Below are 22,171 nucleotides of genomic sequence, written 5' to 3' on the forward strand. Positions count from 1 at the left end.
TGATGACATAAAGGTTTAAAAATATTCATGTAAGGTCTTGCAAAATTGAATTTTGAGTCTCAGTTTCATTGTCACTGCCCTTCAGGCCAAATTTGTGTCATCTCGTTGGGCTTTACCTTTGTCAAAAGGAGGAACCATTTGGAAGTGTGTGGATAGCAAGTACTGAAATCTGGCATAAAAATCTGGACTGAATTTTTATATCTATCTGATTTTTTTTTTGATTTTTTTTGAGGGGCTAACTGTTTATAGAATTGCCAATTAATGTTAATTTATTTTGCAAATTCTGAAGAGGAGGAAGAAAAGATGGGTTTGTGTTAAACTTCAGAGTTTGAAATAGAAACTAAATAATTTCTGAAAATTTTTCAGTATTCATTTTATGGGAACAGTGATTGCACGTGTAAAATTGTACAGAAGCTTTGGCAATTTAGCATGCTAACTGTTAATAGGATGAAGTCGGGGTACAGAGTATAAAGGTAAAAATCTCGCATCTGCTGTTACATGTTGTTAACTCCCATAGCAGACATTAAATCATTTCAAGTACAATAATAGTGTGGGAGGTAAATTAACTAACCATTAACAATCTTATAAATACACAATTAACATGCCAGCATTTATATGACACATTGATGGGGCAGCAGTAATTTTTGATTGGGAGTTTGCAGACCTTTTAGAAGCCTAAGGCTGTTGCTTATTTAAACAAGTTCTTACTGCTTGCAGGTGAGCATGGCCTTTTTCTAATAATAAGTGAGGTGTAAATATATTTAAAGAACATTCTCAGAGCACAAACTAAAAGAGTTTTTCTTTTTAAATATCCATATACGGTACTTAGTTGTATTTATATTCTTGAATTTGGACAATGCTAGTCAGACTGTTACTGCTTAAAGGTCCTTATCAGGTAAATTACAGTAAGAAGTTTGCCTTATGGTGGGAGGTTTGTGTTGTGGTCTCTCGATTTGAGAACAACGAGAAATCCTTAAGGGAGAGGCCTACTTTCTGTGTTGAAAAGAACTGGAAAATAAAAAATAGAATCATAGACTCGCTGAGGTTGGAGGGGACCTTTGGAGATCTAGTCCAACCTCTCTGCTCAAAGCAGGATCAACTAGAGCAGGTTGCTCAGGGCTTGTACAGCTGGGTTTTGAATTCCTCCAAGGATAGCGATGGAATGTATTTAGGTAGCATAACTTATTAAAAATGTGTGGTAGGAACAGCATATTAATAACAAGCAGCATGACAGTTTTTTTTCTCTACCATTCATTTCTTGCTGCTCTGTTAACATTAATATAATATTTTTGAACTTGTCTATTATTTTAAAAAACAAAAAGGGGACAGGCTCTCATAAAAGAAATATTTGTAGCAATATTTGTGGCAAAGGGAGGAAGAAAGCCTAAAATGATGGAGGATATAAACCTCTTTTTATTGAATGTTCTATTTATTGGATGCTGATGCTTGCCAGTGGGGAGGAGACTCGTGGGGGTGGTGAATTTGCAACTGAGGACGAGTATGAGGACGAGTATGAGGCCTTCGACAAAGCCAAGCACCGTCAGAATTTTGCTTTTGTCGTGATTAGATGAGTGTCCAAATAAAGTATTACTTTTGCTTTCAACTATTTAAATGCAGAAGCTGCTTAGTGAGGCTCTGTATATTAATAGACCTTTTCCCTCAGATGCGTGCTGGGAAGTGATGAATGTGTTTGCTATCCCTAGAACAAGCTTGTCTGATGCTTTCTTTCACTTTGTTCTCTTAAAAACTGCCAGGAAGAGGCCAACTGCCTTTACCAGATTTTTCAGGGGAAAGTGCTTTGTGGAATTTAAAATCATTCTTTTTCCTTTGGTATTTTCTTTTTGCTGATGGAAGTTTTGCAAACGGCAATGATAGGAAGGTTTCTTTTCTGTGTTCAAAATATTAAATTAATGCATTTAGTTCTATAGCTGGTATATATACATTTTTTTCCTCAGATATGGAAATAATTAGAAAAGCAGTAGGGATTTGGAATTTCTGAAGTCTATTTCTAGTCTTGTATCTGTCTGTGATCTTAGATTTAAAAAAAAAAAAAAAAAACCACCACCAACCTCCCAGCTCTTCAGGCTGAGGTTTCACAGTCACAGAGCCACCTGTGAGGGCCGCTGGTGAAAGGGGACCCAGCTGTCCTCCCCATCTTTCGATATTCCTGCTGCCTGTGTTATGTTGGTACTAGTGTTCTTGCAGCTGTTCACTTAGGGGGCTGATCTAGCTGGAAACTAATAATTTTTTCCTTGTCAGGTTAGTTTTCAGCAGGTCATGTTTCTGACGTGACTCAGCTCACAGCTGCACAGGTGCTAATGCCAACCGTGGTGGAAATCTGTGAGCAGGGCCGGACAGGAGCGGGGAGTTGCCCCTTTCAGAGGCAGCCCGCGCTTAAATTGGATTACAATACCTATACGTTTGCAGTTACAGTAAAATGAGTAACAACTTGAGTGTGGGTTTTTCTCTTTTTTACCTATTATTTTGTTTTGTAAGGCCGCTTGCATACTCTGAATGAAATATTTTAGGTAAGTGGCAATTACTGTTGTTAGAGTACTTAAGAATTCAGGCATCTAGTATATGATCACAGAGCTCTTTCTGTATTGCAACTGCTGTCCATTACGAAGCTCCATGCAGCAGCAGATGTTCCGTATTCTGCCCTGAGATACAAATCTCTTCATGTTTGAAGGTAATCTTGGAAATATAAAACCTGAATTTCGGTTGGTTGTTTGCGTATTTGAGAGTAAAGAAAGTTTTCTCTGTATACCTTTTAATTCACTTTTAATGAAACAGAGTAAGAGTTTAGGAAGAGTATTGTGCTACACAGAAGTCTTTTCCTGGGTGCAGAGATGAGATGGTTCTCAGGGTATCATTGTTTAAACATGCACCTTGACTTCCATGCCAGCTTTTCAGCAATAATTCATGTAGAGTAGTGTATCACATGAGGAGCTGAGTTGAAAGACTGGAGAAAATTGAGAGCGCGGGAGGGAATGTTGAGCAAGTGCTTGAGCATCGTCAGACAGAGCCATGAATCTGAGAGTTCTTGAGAGATGATATCTTGGGAAAAAGGGGCTAGAATTGGGTAATCAATGGGTTCCTGTGTAGAGGCAGAAGAAAAACAGAAACGCAATATTATGATGGGTGTAAGAAAAATCAAAACCCTATTTCGTGCTGTAAATTTACTATATTTAACAAACAAATGGTTTTTTTGTGTGTGTTTTATCTCCATCCAGCGGTGTGTAGTACTTCAAATATTTTGCATTATAGAAACAATTTGTTTTATAGTAACGGGGTCTGTCTGGAGATGTTTATTTTGTTCAGGTCTTTTGGAATCTAGGTTTCAAAATGTCCTTCAGAACCACTCAGCAGGACCTGATTGTATTGTTTGTTTGTTTGGGGGCGAGGGGGGGTTCATTTGTTCATTTTGCTAAAATGCTGTGTACGTTATATTTCTAGGTGCCATTGTCCATGGAACAAGATGGAGAGAAGATAGTATAGTGAAGTGGTGGGCTTGTGGACAGGATGGCTTTCCTGGACAACCCAACAATTATACTTGCTCATATTCGGCAGTCACATGTGACCAGTGATGATACCGGGATGTGTGAAATGGTCCTGATAGATCATGATGTCGACCTAGAGAAGTTTAATCCCTCGTCAACATATGGGGACAGTTCAGAAACCCAGGGAAGCAATGGTGAGACTCAGGGCTATGTATATTCCCAATCAGTCGATATTACCTCAAGCTGGGACTTTGGAATTAGAAGACGATCAAACACAGGTAAATGATATTTGCAGCAGAAACAACATTAGCTTTTAAATTCAGTTTCTAATAATCTGGTTTGCATGGACCAATCAGAGCATGACTTGCTAAATATCTGCCATGTTTTTCCTCTTGTAATGTAGGCACCTTTTTTTTTTTTATAAAAGGTCTTTTAATGATCCATTTACTCTAGCGTGCTGTAAACTGAATTTTAATTGCTGTTTTATTTAATCATGTACAGAGGAATTTTGAGAGAGTTTCATTAAAAAACAGTTGAAATTGTAAAGCCGTCAGTTCTTAATCAAAAATACATGCTCAGTCTTTGTTGTTTGTATTGTTAATGTCTAGAGGGGAGTTAATTTCTGAACACGATAGTTGTTTTCTGAGAAATATCCACCAATATGTGTCAAATCTGTTTGTTATAAAAGAGAGCAATGAAGTTTGTTAGCTGATGAAGTGAATGATCTGTCTTTACTTTGTCTTCTGAAGTCTTACATTTGAGAAAAAACTTGAACTAGGATTTAAGTCATCAAATTAGGAAGTTTAAGGATGTATACCTTTTCAAAATATGAAGACAAACTAAGCTACTAGCATTAGAAGAAAACCTGGCTTATTTGCTGTTTCATGTTAGGATTTGTGAAACTTCTACTTATACCCAAGGAATGGTATGAATAAGAATTCTGGAATATCTAATATATATGACAAGACTGAGGGTTGGTCAGTACTGACCTTTTTTTCCTGTGTTACAGTATGTGTTTGTGTGTGTGTGTGTGTATTTTTTTTTTTTTTTGAAATTGTTTCTGCAGGTATTATAACACCACCTAGAGCTCAAAAAAAAAAATCCGTGCTCTACTTAACAAGTAAAATGTTAAATTGCATTAAATATTTTGAGATATCTTTTACAAATAAAATGTCATCAAAATTATAGAAGACACAGGGCACTGATCTTTTAATTAAGACAGTTATACTTGGAAATAAGCTGAATATATAGATTTGGAATCCTGGCATGCTGAAACTGAAATTAAAGGCATGGTGAAAAGCTTAGGGTGCCAGATTGCCAAGCCCTCTTCTTGAGGGCTTATTTAGTTCGGTAGATATTATACTATGTGAGGAATGAAAAGTGAAGATTTATAGAATTGCTCTAAAAAGTAATTCTGAACGATTATTTCACCAAGTGAGTGGATTGATAAAATAAACTACATTTAAATTACAATTTGAAACCATTTGAGTTGCAAATTGGTGGCATATTCTAAAATAATGATTAGGATACTCAGATCAGTAGGAAGCTGGGTTTGTGCCTCTTTCTGTCTGGAATGTCTTTTAGGTTGTGTTGTCATCTATGCATCAGGCACCTAATACAATTATCAGCTTAAGGTTTGAAACAAAACAAAAAAAGCCTACAAGATAAGTTGATTAGCGTGAACTCTTTTCAATAATATGGGAAGAACAATAAACTAAACTCAAAGTTAACTATTTCAAAATAAGTGCTTTTTGCACTACACGGGTAGTTAAGCTAAGTCCTTGATGACAGAAAACATAGTTCAGGAACTTAACAGGAGTTTATTACTCAAATGCCTGAATTTGTTTATGCTGAATTGCAATAGGTAGGGTAAAATATATGTTTATAAGACACATTTTTATGCCTCTGGTGATGAAAGTTGTTTGCTATCTAAAATTAGGAACTTACGTGATAAGTTGCTCTGTCGCTGCTTGAGGAAAAAAAAAAAATTAATAGGACTGTTCAGGTTCATTTCCAGTTATAATGAAGTCTGTTTCGAAAGAAACTACCTTATCTGGGAGAGTCTGTGTTTTTCATCCAATAGAAATAAAAGATGTTGATAATTTGAAAGCAAAAAGTTATTTTTGAAGTTTCCTCTAATTAACTATTTTCCATAAATAAAAGCCACTTTTTAAAGGAGCTGAAGAACAATAGAAAACCATAGCCCCTAATATTGCACTGCTATTGAAAAAACATCTTGCTGTTTTAATAGGTGTCACAGAGTTTTAAAAGTGTAAAAATTCTAAGTCAGGATTGCTTGGCACAAAAAAGGATCTACTTCTAACTATTACGTATTTTAAATTCATATTTTTAATTCATTTAAATTAACCTCAGGTCTTAATCTGGAGGTAAAACGGTAACAAAAAATATTTTGTGGTCAGTAAGTTCTATAATTTTTAGAACACTTCTTGCTTCTTCTTCACAGAAAAAGCGTTCATATGTCTGTCTCTTTTAAGTGCTAAAACTTGGTAACTGGTGGAATTTCAATTTTTGCTCCCAAAATGTCCAACCTTAAGGGCATTTCTTTCTCACATAATTCGTAAGTGCCTGAGTGGATTTTTTAGCAAAAACAGGAATGTTTGTTCTTTGAAAAATAATTGAAATGGTCTTTATGTTGAGCAGAGAAGGTAGTGTCATTTTGTATATCAACAGATTATAAAGGCTGTTTTTTTTTTTTTTAACATATAAGCTCTTCTTTATTCTCCTTTTTTATAACCTGCTAAATAAAATCATTTCTGTTTGTGATGTCTTTTACCATTGTTTCTGGTTGGAATATAATTTTTTATTATCTTGTGCAAAGCTATTTCATTATAAAATACCTTACCGGTGTGTCATACCTGTTTGATAAGTTGTAGAAATAATGTGTTATTGCAGAAGACTCAGCACATCACTGTAGAGCGCATGCAAGTATTAGTTATTAAGTGTCCCTTGTGGGTATGCAGATTTGAAAATGGATTTATTTGCATTCTAATATCAAAGTTGTCCCCTTTGACTTAAAAGGGATGCGCAGTGAGCAAGACATGTTAGGGTATGGCACATCATGTTTAGGTTCTGGGACACCGTAGGTGTTGTCTGCCCAAGAACTTTTCATCCTCCTCTACCGAAGCTGGAAGGGTCATGGGGATCTTTGGCAGTGCATCTCCTCACTGCAAAAAAAAAAAAAAAAAAAAAAAAAAGAACACGCACAAACACACTCCCCTCAAGTGCAGGTGAGCCAGTACAAGGTGTTATATACATGGGAAAGAAGCAAATTCTCCCTCCCAATCCACATGACTAGAAACAAAGGCTCGTCTAGTTACTAATATTTAATGAAACAAGAACTACATGTGATCAGCAAAGTTTTTGACATAGCTTTAAAGCTGATATGCTTGTGAGTTGGAACCTTAAATAATTCAAATTCCTAATAAATACCGATAATTCCATCTAATTTGGAGTTGCTATAATACCGTCACACAATGAATGACAATTTGTGATCAACTTTACGTGGAAAAATTGTATAGAAGAATTGCATTGAGTCAGTGAAGACAGTGACTGCATGTTAATATACTTGTTTTGGCGTGGGTTAGGGGGTGAGATTAACCCTTGCATGCCTTTGATGAATTTCTACCTCTGTGTCTCTAAAAAAGCAACTGAAGGTGGAATTTTACCAGCTTTGGGACGTACTGAGCAGCAATTCTTTTCCTACACCACTCACCACAGTTCAGGACTGGAAGTTACAGTATCATCTTAGGGGAGCGCGCTCCATTTGAGTCAACATCCCCTTTTTAAAAAATAATGAACTAACGATAATAGTTACCAAATAGGGCAAAATCCTGCACTCCTCTTATTTCTATCTTATATTTCTTCCTTTATTTTTTTAATGTATAAATGTAATGTATATTTCATGATGGCCCATTTGGGAAAAAGGATTTTGGAATGTGATTTGAACTACAGTCTAGACAGTAATTAGAAAAAATTTTTTCATTCAGAATTAAATGTCCACACCACAATAGTGTTTTATCCAGTATTTGCAGTTATAAGCATGATTCTTCCTTTCTTTTTTTTTTTTTTTTTTTTCCACAAAGGGTAAAAAATAGAGACATTTAGTCACTGGCATCATATTGATGTAAACGGGAGTTAGGAAATGAAGTCTCTATTTATATTTGCCTTAAGCTACTTCCTACAGCTGTTGAACCTAAGGTTTGTTTTTTTGTTTGTTTGTTTTTCCATCATTTATCAGTTTGGGAGTTTTTAAGTAAAAAAAACCACTTCTGTGTCCATACTTCTGTTCACAGACTGAATGCAATACTAAAGTAAACAGAAGGAGTATAAAACATTTGTTAAGGTTTTTTTAATTATTATTATTATTATTGGTGAAATGGCTCAGGGAATTCAAATTGTATCTAAAAATTGTCAGAATAATTTAGTATTTTAGAGACTCTTCTGAAAACTCACTTTAATTAGTGAATGGTCTCGATGCTTCAAAATTGCTGATATATCCAGCAAATTGTTTGCTCAGTGATCAGTGTTGTTAGTCCTACTTTCCAGTCTAATCTGCTTTCTTTTTTGAGTGGACACTTTATTGCATTGGTTATTTCTGGTGGTCATTTTCTGGGATAGCTTCTACCAGGGTATTTAGTTGGCAGTCTCCTGAGAGATCTTTTGTTAACAAAAAGAGAGTTTAAGGTATCATCTGGGACCTTGATCTGTAAGCTGTTTGATATTTTAGCAATTTGAGGCATTTTTTCCAAACCATATTTTGAAGATGGAGTCAAAATATACATAAAGAAATATTATATTCATTTTAATATTTGACTAATGTTGTGAAGATACAAATCATTTATTTTACTACCTATAAACTGTTTCAGCACGCTGCAGAAAAAGCTATGCTAATTTATATAGCTTTGACATTTTATAATTTTCATGATTTTTAGATAAAGGATTTTATATTTAAAACTTTAATAGTCTAGTCTGAGTTCATTTATCTTTAATTTTTGAAACGGGTAGAGTAATTCATAACAGTAATTTTATTCCTGTAATGTAATATTCACTTCAGTTCATTTGTGCATTAAAATTCCTTTAAGACCGTTATTAATGATTTATATAATGAAATGTCATATTAATCACAGAAGTTTTCACATTTTATTATTCTCTTCCATGTTAATACTATCTTTATGATCTCTATTAATGTTTTATATCCTCTAATTTCAATTATAAATCAAGAACATTTTCATGTTTTTGTTGGTATTTGCTTTTCAGGGGTGCCACCTTTAAAATTTTATGACTTTTTCCCCTACATATGCAGTATAAAACATCTTTATTCATATAAAGGTAGTTAATTATGTCTTTGTTTATAGTAAACTTTCATTGACAAACTTATAGTTATAATATTTCTTTTCAAGCTCAGAGACTAGAACGTCTGCGGAAAGAGAGACAAAATCAAATAAAATGCAAAAATGTTCAGTGGAAAGACAGAAATACTTCTTACTCAGGTAAAATGAAAAGATCTTCTATTTTCCTACTGTGTTTATTTCTACTTTTGATATTAAATTATAACATTTTCAGTTTGTAATTCTCACTTAAACTTTCAAAGCATAGAGGAAATACTAATTACTATATTTGCCTTCCATTCCCTAGTTGCATGGTTCCTGTAGTTTGTTGTTTTATTGGCGTGGCAGGCTATTGCCAGAAGCCTCCCATTTGTTTCCAGCTTTGGCTGGGGCACTCTAACTTACTGAAAAAGACAAAATACAAATAAAATGTTTAAGATTAGTTTATTGTTCTGAACTAATTAGAGTCGCTGCTTTTTGTTTTTTTTTTTTTTTTCCTGCAATATAAGTTATTCGTATAATGTTTGTGGATTTTTGTCAGCTGGTAACATCATCTTTTAAGATTTTCGTAAGCTTACTGAGTAAGAAATGAAGATTGCAAAGCTTTTAGTGTTATTGTGAGATATTTAAGGAACAGTCAAGTAACAGGACTTGATTGTCTCCTTGCTGTATTGGTAGGTGATTGGCAAGTGTCTGTATTCAAAATGCAGGATCATTAAGTCCATGTAAATTATTGTTTTCAAGCTGTTTCCAGTGGCTTTTGGTGTACAGACTGTGATGGAATTTTTTTGTTTTTTTGGGGAAGGGGGGAATTACTTTTCCGGATAAGGGAGAATTCTTAAGAAATAATATATATGTAAGATCTTCTTAAACAGAAGCATAATAAAAGGTGCCTTAGCTTAGCTGTTCCTTCAGAATACTAGTATCACTGATTTTTCAGATGAATATGCTCTTTTTTTGGGGGGGGTATAATTTCTGACTGGATGTGCTACATAGTTTAATAATAAATGAAATGAAAGTTCCATCTCAATTCTCTTCTTTCATAGCTCAAGCTAGTATCTGTTCCTGTTGTATGTGACACACAGTCAAACCTTTGTATGGTCTGTCATGCCTACTTCTTTCAAAATGCGTATATATCTTAATGAGTTCCCTGTATAATCTCCTTTTTGCCTAAATCCTTGCATCTTCCTGGCTATCCTTTTCAGAACCCTCTCCAGTTCTATAATATCTTTTTTATGAGAGTGAACAAAGCTGCTCATATGAGCAACACGGTTGCACTAATCCCCACTACAGTGTTCAGCATATGTTTGATACCTTTATTTATGCATTCTTAAATATTTTTGCTTTTCTACGTTTGTAAGCACTGGTGTAGGTTTTAAAGTTTAATCCACCATAACCTCCAATTCTTTGCTCAATATTTTTTAGCATTTGACTAATGATGGTGTAATTCTCTTTTTCTTCCTTATCCCCTAACTATGTTGTTTGTTTTTTTCTTCATACTGAAATGCACTTGGATTTTAGCTTCCTGCTGTATCTATGCTATTTGTGTTTTCTTATTCATATGGGCTCCTTGGCACCATGACATTTAGTTCCTTTTATGTGCTGCCTTGAAGATAGACCTAATCTGTCAAGTAGCAATAAAGGAGGTGTCACCCCTCTCAGAATGTGCCAGGTTTTAGTTTGCCACTGCAGTTGCAGGCGAGTAGACCTGTACCTCCCTGCTGCAGAACAGATTTTAATAAAAAATAAATAAATTGCATTAAAAACTCCAGGCACTCAGTAACTGTCTTTATTGGCAGTGCTGATTCTCCTTCTCTGCATTCAGTGAGACTCTTCATGTTTCTTTACTTATTTGTGTGAAGAACATAGCAGAAAGAGGCCAAGGAAAAGAGGAGTCCCAAACTGTATTCCCTGGCAGGAGCGTGTGTGAGACTGTGTCTGTTCTGTTCCTTAAGTTTAGCATCATTGGAAAATATATATGAAAGCAATAGTAATAGAAATGGCTGTCCTCAGATGGGAGGAGTTTGGCCGTCCTCTTCTGATGGTGTGTTTATTTGAGCTTTAGCCAAAGTTAAGTTTATGGTTGGCACCACGCAGACCAAAAGGATACTGGAAAGTTGTTTGCTCTGCTGAGCAGTCTGATAACACCATCTGCACAGCTTCCTGGTCGCAGGCAGACGCCTTGCTGAAAAGAGGAGCTCTTATCAGCGTTCCCATTCTCCTGGAGGTTGATAGGTAGTCATAATTTGAGGCTTTTGGTGGTTGAGTATTCTTTGTCATATCCCATTTTGTATTACTGTGTACAAAAATAGAATTATGCTAACCATCATCTCTTGAATGGACGGGTATGAAGATCCATATGCCATTTATCTGTGGGCTTCTGTTAACAATTGAAAGAAAATGATATTAGTGCCTTACCTTCTACAAAAATTTCCATTCTTGAGCACTAACACTTGTCATTATCTGGCTCAGTGTGTTCTCTTAGGTTTACCATGTTCTTTGTCAGTGTTATATGAAGGGCTTAGAACGGGCAGCCCGATCGTGAATCTGCAATTACTTTGCCACAGAAGAAGTAAGCTGCCGGTTAAATAGCCCGGCCTACCCCACAAGCCGTTCCAGCCCCCTGCCTTGCATCAAAGCTGGGCTGGGCATGCAGGGAGTTGAGCTGGCTGATTTTCTTTTTTCCGTTGCTGGGCTGCCTCTCAGCCAGCCCAGTTTCCTCATGCTTATTTTCCTTTCCTTTCCTTACATGAACATCTCTCCTGACTATCCGTATGGTGTAGGTCATTAACCTAGACGTACTCTCTTCTCATTATTTGGGTACACTTAGACAATATTAATAAACTGCAGCCTAAACTTTAATTTACTTAAGCTTAGATATCCCGTGGGATCCCACAGAGGTTCTCCCTCTTTTTCCTATTCTCTGATGTTAGATAGAATTAGTTTTTAAGAGGTATTGTTCAGATGCAGATGATGGAGCATGCTAGCCAGCGTTTGCCGTGAAGAGTTGGCAAGCTCAGTTTGTGAAAGCGCTAGGATAAAGGGAAGTGAGAGCAGAGTAATTCTGTGTATGGGCATGAGAAAAAATGAAGAATGTTTTCCACTCAGCATTTGCTTGCCACAGTCATTAAGCAAGCTTTTGGCATTGTCGTAGGAGTGACTTTGAAATATAAGGTTGTACAGTGTGCAGAGTCAAAAAGAAAAAAAAAAAAAAACCCTTCATGCATTTGGAGTTGGGTGGGAGATTAATAAAAACGAAGATGTTTCAGGGGCAGTTGTTTGACTGGAAGCATCAGGTACTGGAGGCCTGATTTTTATTCTGTTGCTCCAGAATAAATTAGCAGCTCATATCACCTTTCTGTGCCTCAGTTCTTTTTCAGTAAAAAGAAAATGACACCTGTCAGCTTCCTGCAGTATAGAAACCATATTATCTTAGTAAAGCAGTTTATGGGTCTTATAAACCTAATATTGATATACATCCCAGTGAATATTGTTCTTCTATAAAATGCTAGGTCTGTTTAGATCAGTCTATGAAAGGAAGTAATAGGACATTGTATTTACATGTTACATTTGTTCCTTTTAGAGCATATAAAAATGTAATTTAACAATGTATTAAGGGAATCTTCCAAAAATCTTGAACTTTGGCCCATATAGAATAATTTACAGCTAACAATGCCACAAAGGATGAAATAGACCTATAATGTGGACTAGTGGCAATGCTTCATTTTAGTTAAAAATTATGCAATTAAAACTCATCAAGTGTAAAAATATGAGCTTTTTTTTTCCTTCTGAAATTTAAGAATTTTTTAAATGTTTTTTTCCCTAGCTTGAAGGGAATAGTCGGAGCTCTCACAACTAGAGTATCTCAGGAATTGTTTGATGGAAATCTTGATGGAAAGTGCTAGTGTTTCAGAAACCTTATCTTTCTTTTTCTAGCTATTTGCCAAATCCTTAGAAGGCTTTGGGTTCCCTTTCCCAAGTGAGTTGAATTTTTTTGAGATCATGAAGTTTTGTGCAAGAGGAAAACAATTTCTAAACCCACTGAATTTACAGTGTTACAGAATGTACTATTATTTAAACCTTGTAGATTTTTAACTTGAGTGAAAGATTTACAAAACTCAAAGCAAAACAAATGTCGCACTAATGAATGCAGAATTCCTGAGATCCTCTTTCTGCATATCCCAATACAGGAAGTAAGAAACAAATCATCTTGACGTTTCCTTAGAGACAAAACTGGAAGAGAAAATACTTGTTTTTTCACTTGAACCGATAAAATCATTACATTGAACTCCAAGGTGCAAATGCCCAAGAAATACCAGTTCAGGGTAATACTCTAACATAATTATAATTGAGAATTTTTTTAAAACAGATAAGCTTATTACAAAAACAGAATACCTAATGTAGTTTAAGTTGCCACAGTTAAGAAAAAGAACTTAATCAAACTTTTCTGGTTAATCTGAGCCTCTCACAAGACTGAGTGTCTCCTGGTAAGTGTATTTGGCACTTTTGCCAACCGTCTGAATTTTCAGGCAATCTGCTAGCAAAAGTAAACTGAGTTTTTGACTGGTATAATTTGACAAGTTTTAATTTCACAGTTTAGAAAATGAATCAACTCCCTGAAGATCAAGTCCCTAGTCAATCTAACTTAGAAGCTGTTTCATTTCCCTGGAGAAGCAACATGTATATCTTTGAGATGTAAGAGAATCCAAATGTATGAATACAGAACAGAGCAGAGGCACTTTAGGAGAGCTGATGTTGATTCTCAGATAGTGATTGATTGAGTTTGGGGGTAGTTTGTTCCTAGAGCAGATGTGGAGCGCTCTTGTCCAGATTCAGTCACAATTTCTTGCAGATGAGACCCGTTGGACTAATAGGCTAAAACACCCCAGGATCTGTCCTGATTTTGTAGTGTCCATGTAACATAAGCTGTAATTTTTTTTTTTTTTAAGTGTGCCTGAATGCTACAGTTTTCAGTTCAGCTATCCAATCTCATCATATTAAAAGAGCTTTATAGCAGAGGCATACAGAGCTTCATAGGCTCCACAAACTACTTGTTAACTGTTACCAACTTTGTTTTTATAAACTTTTCTTATTGTCCAGAATGTTTGTCTGGACTGGTGCTTTCAGGCTTGGCACTTTAAGAGGAGACCATATCCAGTCTAACTATGAGAAGGAAAAGCCAAAGGAATCACTCTTTTGGATCAGATGTACTGTTCACAGCACAGTGACTGGACAGTATAGTAAGGGTATAGTGTAATATTGTGCTGTGATATAATATAATGTATGTTAAAAGCTCAGATTGAGATGCTATTGCATGTTGGAAAAAGTGACAACTGTTCTTTTGCCAAGAATTTATTATTCGTTTATAAAAAGACAGGCAGGCAGAAGGACCAGAACTGCCTAATTTTCTTTTTGTATCTTGATATGATCTTGACTCAGGTGGATCTTGCAGTGATGAGTTCCATATTTCTTTGTGGAAAAAGATGCTTCATTGTCTAAGCCTAGACAGCAGCATCATTCAAACTCACCATTTTCATACTCTTGGTTTATTAAGCAGAGTGGTGGTAGATTCTGCTAAGGCGTTTGCTGTTTTATGTATTTAATTTTGTTCTCTCCCTTATAATCTTTCTATGGTAAACAGTAGCCTCTGTACATCTCATAATGCAAATACTTTCATCTCTTTTCTGAACTGCAGCAGAGGAACTGAGCTCCCTATTTGAAAAAAAGAATTTCAAAGTAAAATCTCCATGTTCTGGGAAGCAGTCAATACTATCTGTGCGACTTGAACAGTGTCCACTACAGTTGAATAATCCCTTCAATGAGTACTCAAAATTTGATGGCAAGGTAAGTGAACCAGATATTTTTTTCTTATATCCAGGTGGTCCCTGACCTGAAGATAGTAGGCCTTAGGCAGTTCTCATATTCATTTACTTGTTTAACCTTTAATTAGACTTTATAGCAGGCCATCAGTTATTTTAGAATCATACTTCTCCTAGTCTTAAATATAGTGGTTCCAGGCTCAGTAGAAATGAGGGCATCTTTAATTTTTATCCATAGGCAAAAAAGGGAAGGTACATGTTCCGTTTCTCATTACTAAATTATGCCTTAACATTAGCTCTGTTCCATTCCCCAGCAGGATGGTTATACAGGCTATTTGCTAAACAGAAACACATGAAATGAGAAATCAGATCCTAACAAGTGCCTGTCTGCTTGGTCTTCTAATGTTGGGATTTTTTTCATCACACGTCTTTGGAGGCCAGGCAAGAATACTGTAGGTTTTAAGTTTGGGGCCATCCAACTCATTCTTTTTATATCTCTCCAAGGATGCTGATTTCAAATAGTAGTGACAATAATATAAATGTATTTTAGACTAGCGAATAAAAAATTACCCTGTTCAAAGACTTCATGCTATAATGTAAAAGATACTTAATGCCATAAGAAACGTAAACTAAAGCAATCAAAATAGTCTCTGTACTTATCACCTCTCAGACCATTTAGTTTAAAAACATCCATTCCCACTAGGCAGCATTACTACTGCATCAATATGCTGAATTTAGCACTGCAAAAGTACTCAATTATGTAGAGGAGGTTTACTACAAACCTGGTAGGTTAAATGTATTTGACTACGTTCATTTCAAGAACTTCCTCTTGATGTTACTCTGAATTGTCAGTAATTATTTCTCCTTGTATATGCTCTAGTTATTCTATGTTGTTGAATTTTTTTCTCATAAACCCTGGAAACTGAAATATAAACATTGATGTGATGAATCAGTGTCATACTGTTCTGAAACAATTATAAATACTGTACAGTTCTATTTTCTGCTGGGTTTGTTTGAGGAGTCTCCTGTGGGAGCGTGAAGTGTGAGCTTCATTACCGTTCTGATGGAAGAATTTCATATTCTGTTCAGTATTCTTAAAGTGGAAAGTTAGATATGTAATTCCACTAGAACATCTAGAAATAATCTAAATATTTATGAAATGGTAGCTTTTAGACCATGAAGTCCATGTAGCACAAGCTGCCTCAGTTCTTATTTTATACTCGGTATGTATGAATTAGTACTAACTGTTCTGGAATCTCTGGCCTCATTAATAAATGACAGTGATACTTTGATGCTGGCAACACCATGATGCCCCCTTACTAAACCCACATCTTGCTGTTCTTGTGTCATAAAATTTCAGCTGGCAAATGTTTAGGCGTACTTCTAGCAGTCAAGCACAGAGGAAGTAAATATTTTTTTTGTTAGGAGAAATGTATTTTAATTCAGTGGTGTCCAGGTTTTGTAGCTGTAGTATTTGAGCATCATTTGGGTTTCCAGTTAGAATTTTTCTTAGGTGTTGAGGAACTTTAGAGTGGTTCCTTCCCACTTTTATAACCCAAATTGCTTTTTACTGCATTAGTGTGAATTTTAGTTGACTGTAATGAACATCTTAATTTTCATGTTTCTAAGTCTGATGCATTCAGCAAGCATTTGTTCCATTTGAAGGAAATTTTAATGTACATATTAGCTTGAGATTTTAATGAAATATATCAGTACGTTATTCAATGACAACTTTGTGATTTGTAGGGTATGATATGAATCAACTCTCATGTGATTTAGAAATCAAAATACCTGTTCAACTAACTGTACAAAATAATCAAACTGGCATTTTGTTAGAGTGTAATAAGACTGCATTAGTTATAACAGTATTGATTATATTACTGTGGTAAGCTTGTCAATAGTGTGCCTATAAAATTTATTCTCAAGACTTCTATATGTATTGCCTGCTTTTTAAATACCTACTCTCTTATCTGAGATATAGAAGAAATGTCATAGTTCAGTAGTGAGTTATTTTAGGTACATCAGTTTTGTTGTATTTTTCAGACAGTAATGTGAAATGGAAAACCATGCAGCTTTTTTTAATTACTGTTTTTAATGAAATATTGTAGATGTTACGATATTGTAATTGCATTTATTGCATTTATTTTCTATTGGTATTGCATTTATTTTTTATTGATAAGAGGTGAGTAGTATTTTTCACATAAATACAATCCTTTTCTGGGAATAGTGCATGACTTATTTACATAATTAAGAGAGCTGCATGTCTCTTGGGGAAATGGTACATAATTGGGGAGAGGCAGGAGGGATAAGGAGGGGCTAGGGGCCTAATTAACCATGTCTTTAAAAAAAAAAAAAAAAACCTACTTAATTATGTATTTACGCAAGGAATCACAGTGGCTCTGAAATCTTTACAGTTATAACTAGGGCTTTAGTTTATATACATTAAGTGGCGTAACACAGATTTTGAGCTTGTTGAATAACACCTGTTCTGGGGCTCGCTGATATACCATCAGGAAAGCCCTTTACTTGCTGTTTCCAATCTCTTCGCTCATGTGCGTACTCATCTTGACTGCATTCTGGATGTTTGTCACTTATTGCTAGTTCAGCTCCTTAACTGACCTGAAATGAGAGAGAGCCATTTATTCACCACAATTTTTGATATATTGTTTTAAGGTGGTCAGCTAAAAACAAGAAAACATTGCATGCCATAATGTTAACCAGGCCAGCGTTTTGAAAAGCTTACATCCTGCAGGTGTGTTCTGCCAGATTTAGTGTCTTTTTCATAACCACTTCTCCAATTTTATGAAATAATAAAATTTTAAAGTACTCTAATTTCTTCCTGTTCTGATCAGTTCATTAATTATCAAAAAAGTAGAGAATATGGCTTGTGAAATGCAACTACAGTGGAAGCATTCTAATGAGCTCAAGAACTTAGGTGATTCTTTTCACGCAGGTATACAAGCAGGGCTAGGCTTGTGGCTTTCATGTATGTTGTAAAACTGCCATTCTTAAAACAACTAGAAGAAGACGTATTTAATAACTAATGTTGTCTGCATCTTTAAGTTTTTCCTTAAAATAGCTATTGAGTAAACCTAGCCCCTGAAACTATTTCCGTGGTTTATAAGAAGGTTGTAGATCTTGGCTAATAAATCTTGGAAACTCTTGCTGAGGACATTGAATCAAGAGAGAAGGCTAGTTATTTGTAATCACTGCAGTTGCCATTTGTATAGAAAATTATTTGAAAGCTTGAGGAATTAGTGGCCAAATTGATTTCCTTTATCTGCCTGGCAATTATATTACTGTAGACAGAACACATTTTATAGATATATTCAAGTTTACTTCTGTTTACCAAATTTGAAAAATCATATTTTGATTGTTTATTGTTCCAAATTGCTGGCTCCTGATAAAGCTGGGAAAATAAGACTGACCTTACAGACCTGCCCTGCCAGATTTGAAAGTCATAGCCAGGTACCAAAAAGGAAACACAAGGGGAAACAATTGGCTTATTGCAATGGCACAACCCTGCGATTCAGAACATCCAGTTAATCTGCAAGTTGTGCTTGCTCCTGAAGAGATAAACTGTTAATTTTTAGCAGTTAAGCTTTGTTGCAGAATCAAACCTTAATCCCAATACTCCTTTGTTTTTAAATTCAGAAAATGGGGCTCATATTACTTGCCTGCTTTCAGTATTTGCTTGAAAAGCATGCATTATCTCTTCATTCTATAGAAATTCAAAATATTCCTTTTCAAATCACAGTTGTAACTTGCATGAGTCACTGGAAAGCATAGCGATGGGTTTCCTCCGAGATACTAATCTTAAAGCATACTGATTTAATACGGCATTAGTGTCAGAACTAGTCAACTGCATGACCATTCCCACTAGTAAGAAAAAAATGTTATCAAGGTGTTTTTAGTTACTGGAATGGAGGAAAATCGTGCTAGAATCAAATATTCAGCTTTGTAGGAAGCACATCCTGAACGAGGAACTCCTGCTGGGGCCTCTATTTACAGTTCTCATTAGAATCATCATTGAAGTCTATCCACATCAATTTTTTTCTCCTAAGTTCCTGCTAATTTTGAGAAATTTTAATGACAAAAACATCTTGTCAGTTCAATTTTTTGAGATGCCTGCCACCAAATGGCTATTCTTACATCCCCAAAAGAATGTTAACAAAGCGTTACCGGGCACTCGAAGAAAAGTTACTGAAAATATTCAAAACAGTCAAAGACGACAGTTGGGAAACCACAATCAAAATGAAGAAAGAACGGATTATTCAGCTCTAGCATAAGCCTGGTATACAAGGCCAAAAGCCATTTCCAGTGGGCAGACAGAACACTAGTCTTCTCAGGATGTTTTTGTTCCTATTTTCATCATTAGAAGTTGAAAATCAAGATTTAAGGAGATCTCCGAAGTTTTCCGACCTCACTGGAGCCTTATGGGTTTACTTGACTACAGGAGATAATTTAAATTAAAAATAAAATAGGTTAACATAATTTTTGGCTGGGCAGATGCTAAAAATCCTATTGCAAGGAATGGTACCTCTGTACTTCATTACAGGATTTTTTTTTGTGGCTGATTTTGGTAACTTATTAATAACAATGTCTCTTTTAGTAACTGTTTTAACAATGATGCTGTAGGAAGTATGGGGGAAGGGATAATTCATGAGTGCTAATTGCTTGGCTGTTAATTTTCATAAGTGTTGATAGAAGCAGTTCCTTAAATTAAACTTTGTTTAAAATGTATCAGGGGAAATATTCCACAATGTCGGGCCTGAAGTGAAAATTAATATGAATGCTGTGGCAATTAACACGTACTGGTTAATAGCTTTTAGCAGCATTTTGGGATGATAGTCCTTAAATACATTTTTGCATGCTGCTCTTGTTGCAGTCTTGTTCCAGTGTATGTCTGGATAATCATGAACAAATGTTTTCCACAATCTCCAATATTAAATAGCTTTACTCAAAGAAAGTAGATAAAGAATGTGTGAAAGAAGCAATGCTGCTATAATTAATATGGAGAATGTCTAAAATAATTAATCCAGGATGAAAATCTGTGTGGAAAAAATAAATTTTTCATTTAAAATGTTTCGCCCTTAAGCAGAGTAGAATGTTTCTCATCTGAATCCTAAATATATTTCCACTTTTTTTTTTTTTTAAAGCATTTACTTATTCTGCCCCTTTTATTAGTTTGCATACTGGAAGCATTCTACTAAAATAACCCTTCTTCCTCCCCCCTGCCCAAAGAATGCACCTGCTTATAATGTGTGTAATAACTTACATAAGGTTGTAGGTAGAGATTTATTAAAGAAAGCCTTCTGTAGAATTGCTTGTTTTGTGTTGTGCTGCTTGTCTGAAACACAGAGCAAGATCTACATTATAAAGATTTTTAAGTTTTGGAAAATTTGCTCAAATAATTCTTGATGTAAGATCGTCTGGGCAATTTCTTTAGGCGTGTGCATATGTATGTGTATATACATATATATGCGAACTAAAAATAAAACTGTAAAGGTAAAGACATTTTTCATCAACATGATGTTAACATTCCTCTTACGAGACTGCAGAATCAGTGTTCGTATTTGAAAACCTGCTGCTGTACCAGCTGGGTGTACCAACAAAGCTGTGTTGGTATTAGGACAGTAGAAACCAATTCTTGTAGTTGAAACTATTTTCTGCCCATGGTAACTGCATCTACGCTACCTTCAACCTTCATACCATGTTTATCAGAAACCAGATGTCTTCGTGCTCTTGACTGGCGTAGTTTAGTGTGATGTGAACCTATGTGACCTAGGAGGGAGGGAGGGAGGGAGGGAATACTTCTGCTGAAAGCTTTGGAAGCTTTCTTCTTGATTTTTGTTTTTATTTCACACATTTTCATACCTTTTTGTCTTATGAAGTTTATCTTTCTGTTCTGTATTTTTCTTTTGAAGTTGCTACTCATCCTTCTCAACATACCCCTTAGAAAACCATGTATTCGAGATGTATTACAGCCTGAATAGTCATGAATTGGATCATAAAATTCCCTTATTTACTTTAATCCTTCCAGGTTACAAATACTGCATGTGTCATACTTCAGCAGTGCTCAGGTCCTAAACCGTATTGCACAGGGAAAGCACCCTAGTGCATAGTAATGATGGGGCGACCTGTTATGGAGAAGCCTGAATAATTCTGCGGGTGAAGGTGTCATATGGTGCGTTGGTGTATGGTTGTCCTCGCTCTCTCTTCTCCCCTTTCTCCCCTTCTCTAAATGGCTGTATATACGCCCTCTGTGTTGGTGGATGGTCCAGCTCATGGTAATATACTTCCGTTTTTTTATTGCTATTTCTCTTCTAGTTTCCTCTTTCCCATCTCCAGTACAATTTTGCATGCTTTTGCTTCTTCCACACTGTTTTGCTGTGTAACCACCAGAGCAGCTCTGTCGCCTCTGTTAGGAGAGGCAGGCTCTCCTCTTCCAGATGCTTTGGTTCACCTGAGGACAACAGGAATAGACTTTCCCCAGTAAGATGAACATTCAGATGAGCAGCACTCTCCTAGCTGGGGGAGCATTTCGGTGTGGGCACCCCACCTCTTCTGTAACATGGTCACAGTCCTCGGTGACAGGCGACTGCCACACGGCGTGCGGTATGCAAGCAGGAATGCCAGAGGAATGAACAGCATCAGAGCAGGCTTTATAGGAATACATGCTGCCATTTCTTGCTTAGCCCAGTTCAAGGGCGGCACTGTTGTTCCTTAGACACCTGAAATAAGTGCCAGTAACTTGCATTTGTATCAAACTTTCCCTTCAGTGTCCTGGAACTCCTTGTAAAATTTCATATCCAGCTGGGAGAGCTTGAGTAATGAAATACTAGTCTGTAATACTAAGAACCTTTCAGTATTCATGACCTGCATTGCTAATGACGTAGGTTCATAATTCTTTCTTGTAGCATCATATGATTGGCTACCTAGAGAGCTAAGTCCAAAAATGTTTTTCTTTAGCTAAAGTTTCTTAACTTAAAAATTGCCACTTTCTAAAATACATTTTGTTTCATAATATGTGATTAACGTGAGTCCTGCTACTAGCTGAGTTGTATTTAAATAAAGCACGCCTGTATTAAGAATGCCTGATTTGTTCTTTATTGTGTCAAAGCTGTAATGATTTTGATGCCTAATCAGTGCACTTAACTGTTTCCTCTGCCATTGCCGATTCAGTAGGTTTTGTTGGGTAGAGAGAAGCCCTGAGCAGAGGGATCAATTAAATAGCGTAATGGAAGTTAGAACACAACAGTGCTTGGGTTTCCATACATTGATTAAAATACATTAAGCTTGACTGTTACTTAATTAAAATACTTCAGAATGTGTTTTGTTATTTTGTACAGAGAGGCCATTTAAAATGAGATAAGGAAGCACTTTGTAATGACTGCTGAACACTTACTGTGAGTAACTTGATGCACTGACAGAAAACTTGTCTGCTCCCTCAGCAGAATGAATTCATACATCTGAGGCATCCCCTTTGAGTGCATGCAGTGGA

General features: G+C 35.8%; 2 protein-coding genes across 7 annotated transcripts in view; both read left to right on the forward strand.

The window, feature by feature from the left end:
- Positions 1-22,171, forward strand: part of HSPA5 (heat shock protein family A (Hsp70) member 5) — a 339,565-nt gene that overhangs the window by 182,631 nt on the left and 134,763 nt on the right. The window lies entirely within an intron of this gene.
- Positions 1-22,171, forward strand: part of MAPKAP1 (MAPK associated protein 1) — a 111,485-nt gene that overhangs the window by 10,233 nt on the left and 79,081 nt on the right. For all 6 annotated transcript variants that reach the window (XM_009677634.2, XM_068914556.1, XM_068914558.1 and 3 more), the window contains 3 exons: positions 3,457-3,778; positions 8,921-9,010; positions 14,544-14,692. In XM_009677634.2, the coding sequence (XP_009675929.1) occupies positions 3,523-3,778; positions 8,921-9,010; positions 14,544-14,692 (495 nt within the window). In that variant the 5' untranslated portion in view covers positions 3,457-3,522. The remainder of the gene's footprint in view (positions 1-3,456; positions 3,779-8,920; positions 9,011-14,543; positions 14,693-22,171) is intronic.

This window comes from Struthio camelus, chromosome 20 (assembly GCF_040807025.1).
Source record: "Struthio camelus isolate bStrCam1 chromosome 20, bStrCam1.hap1, whole genome shotgun sequence".
Lineage (NCBI taxonomy): Eukaryota > Metazoa > Chordata > Aves > Struthioniformes > Struthionidae > Struthio > Struthio camelus.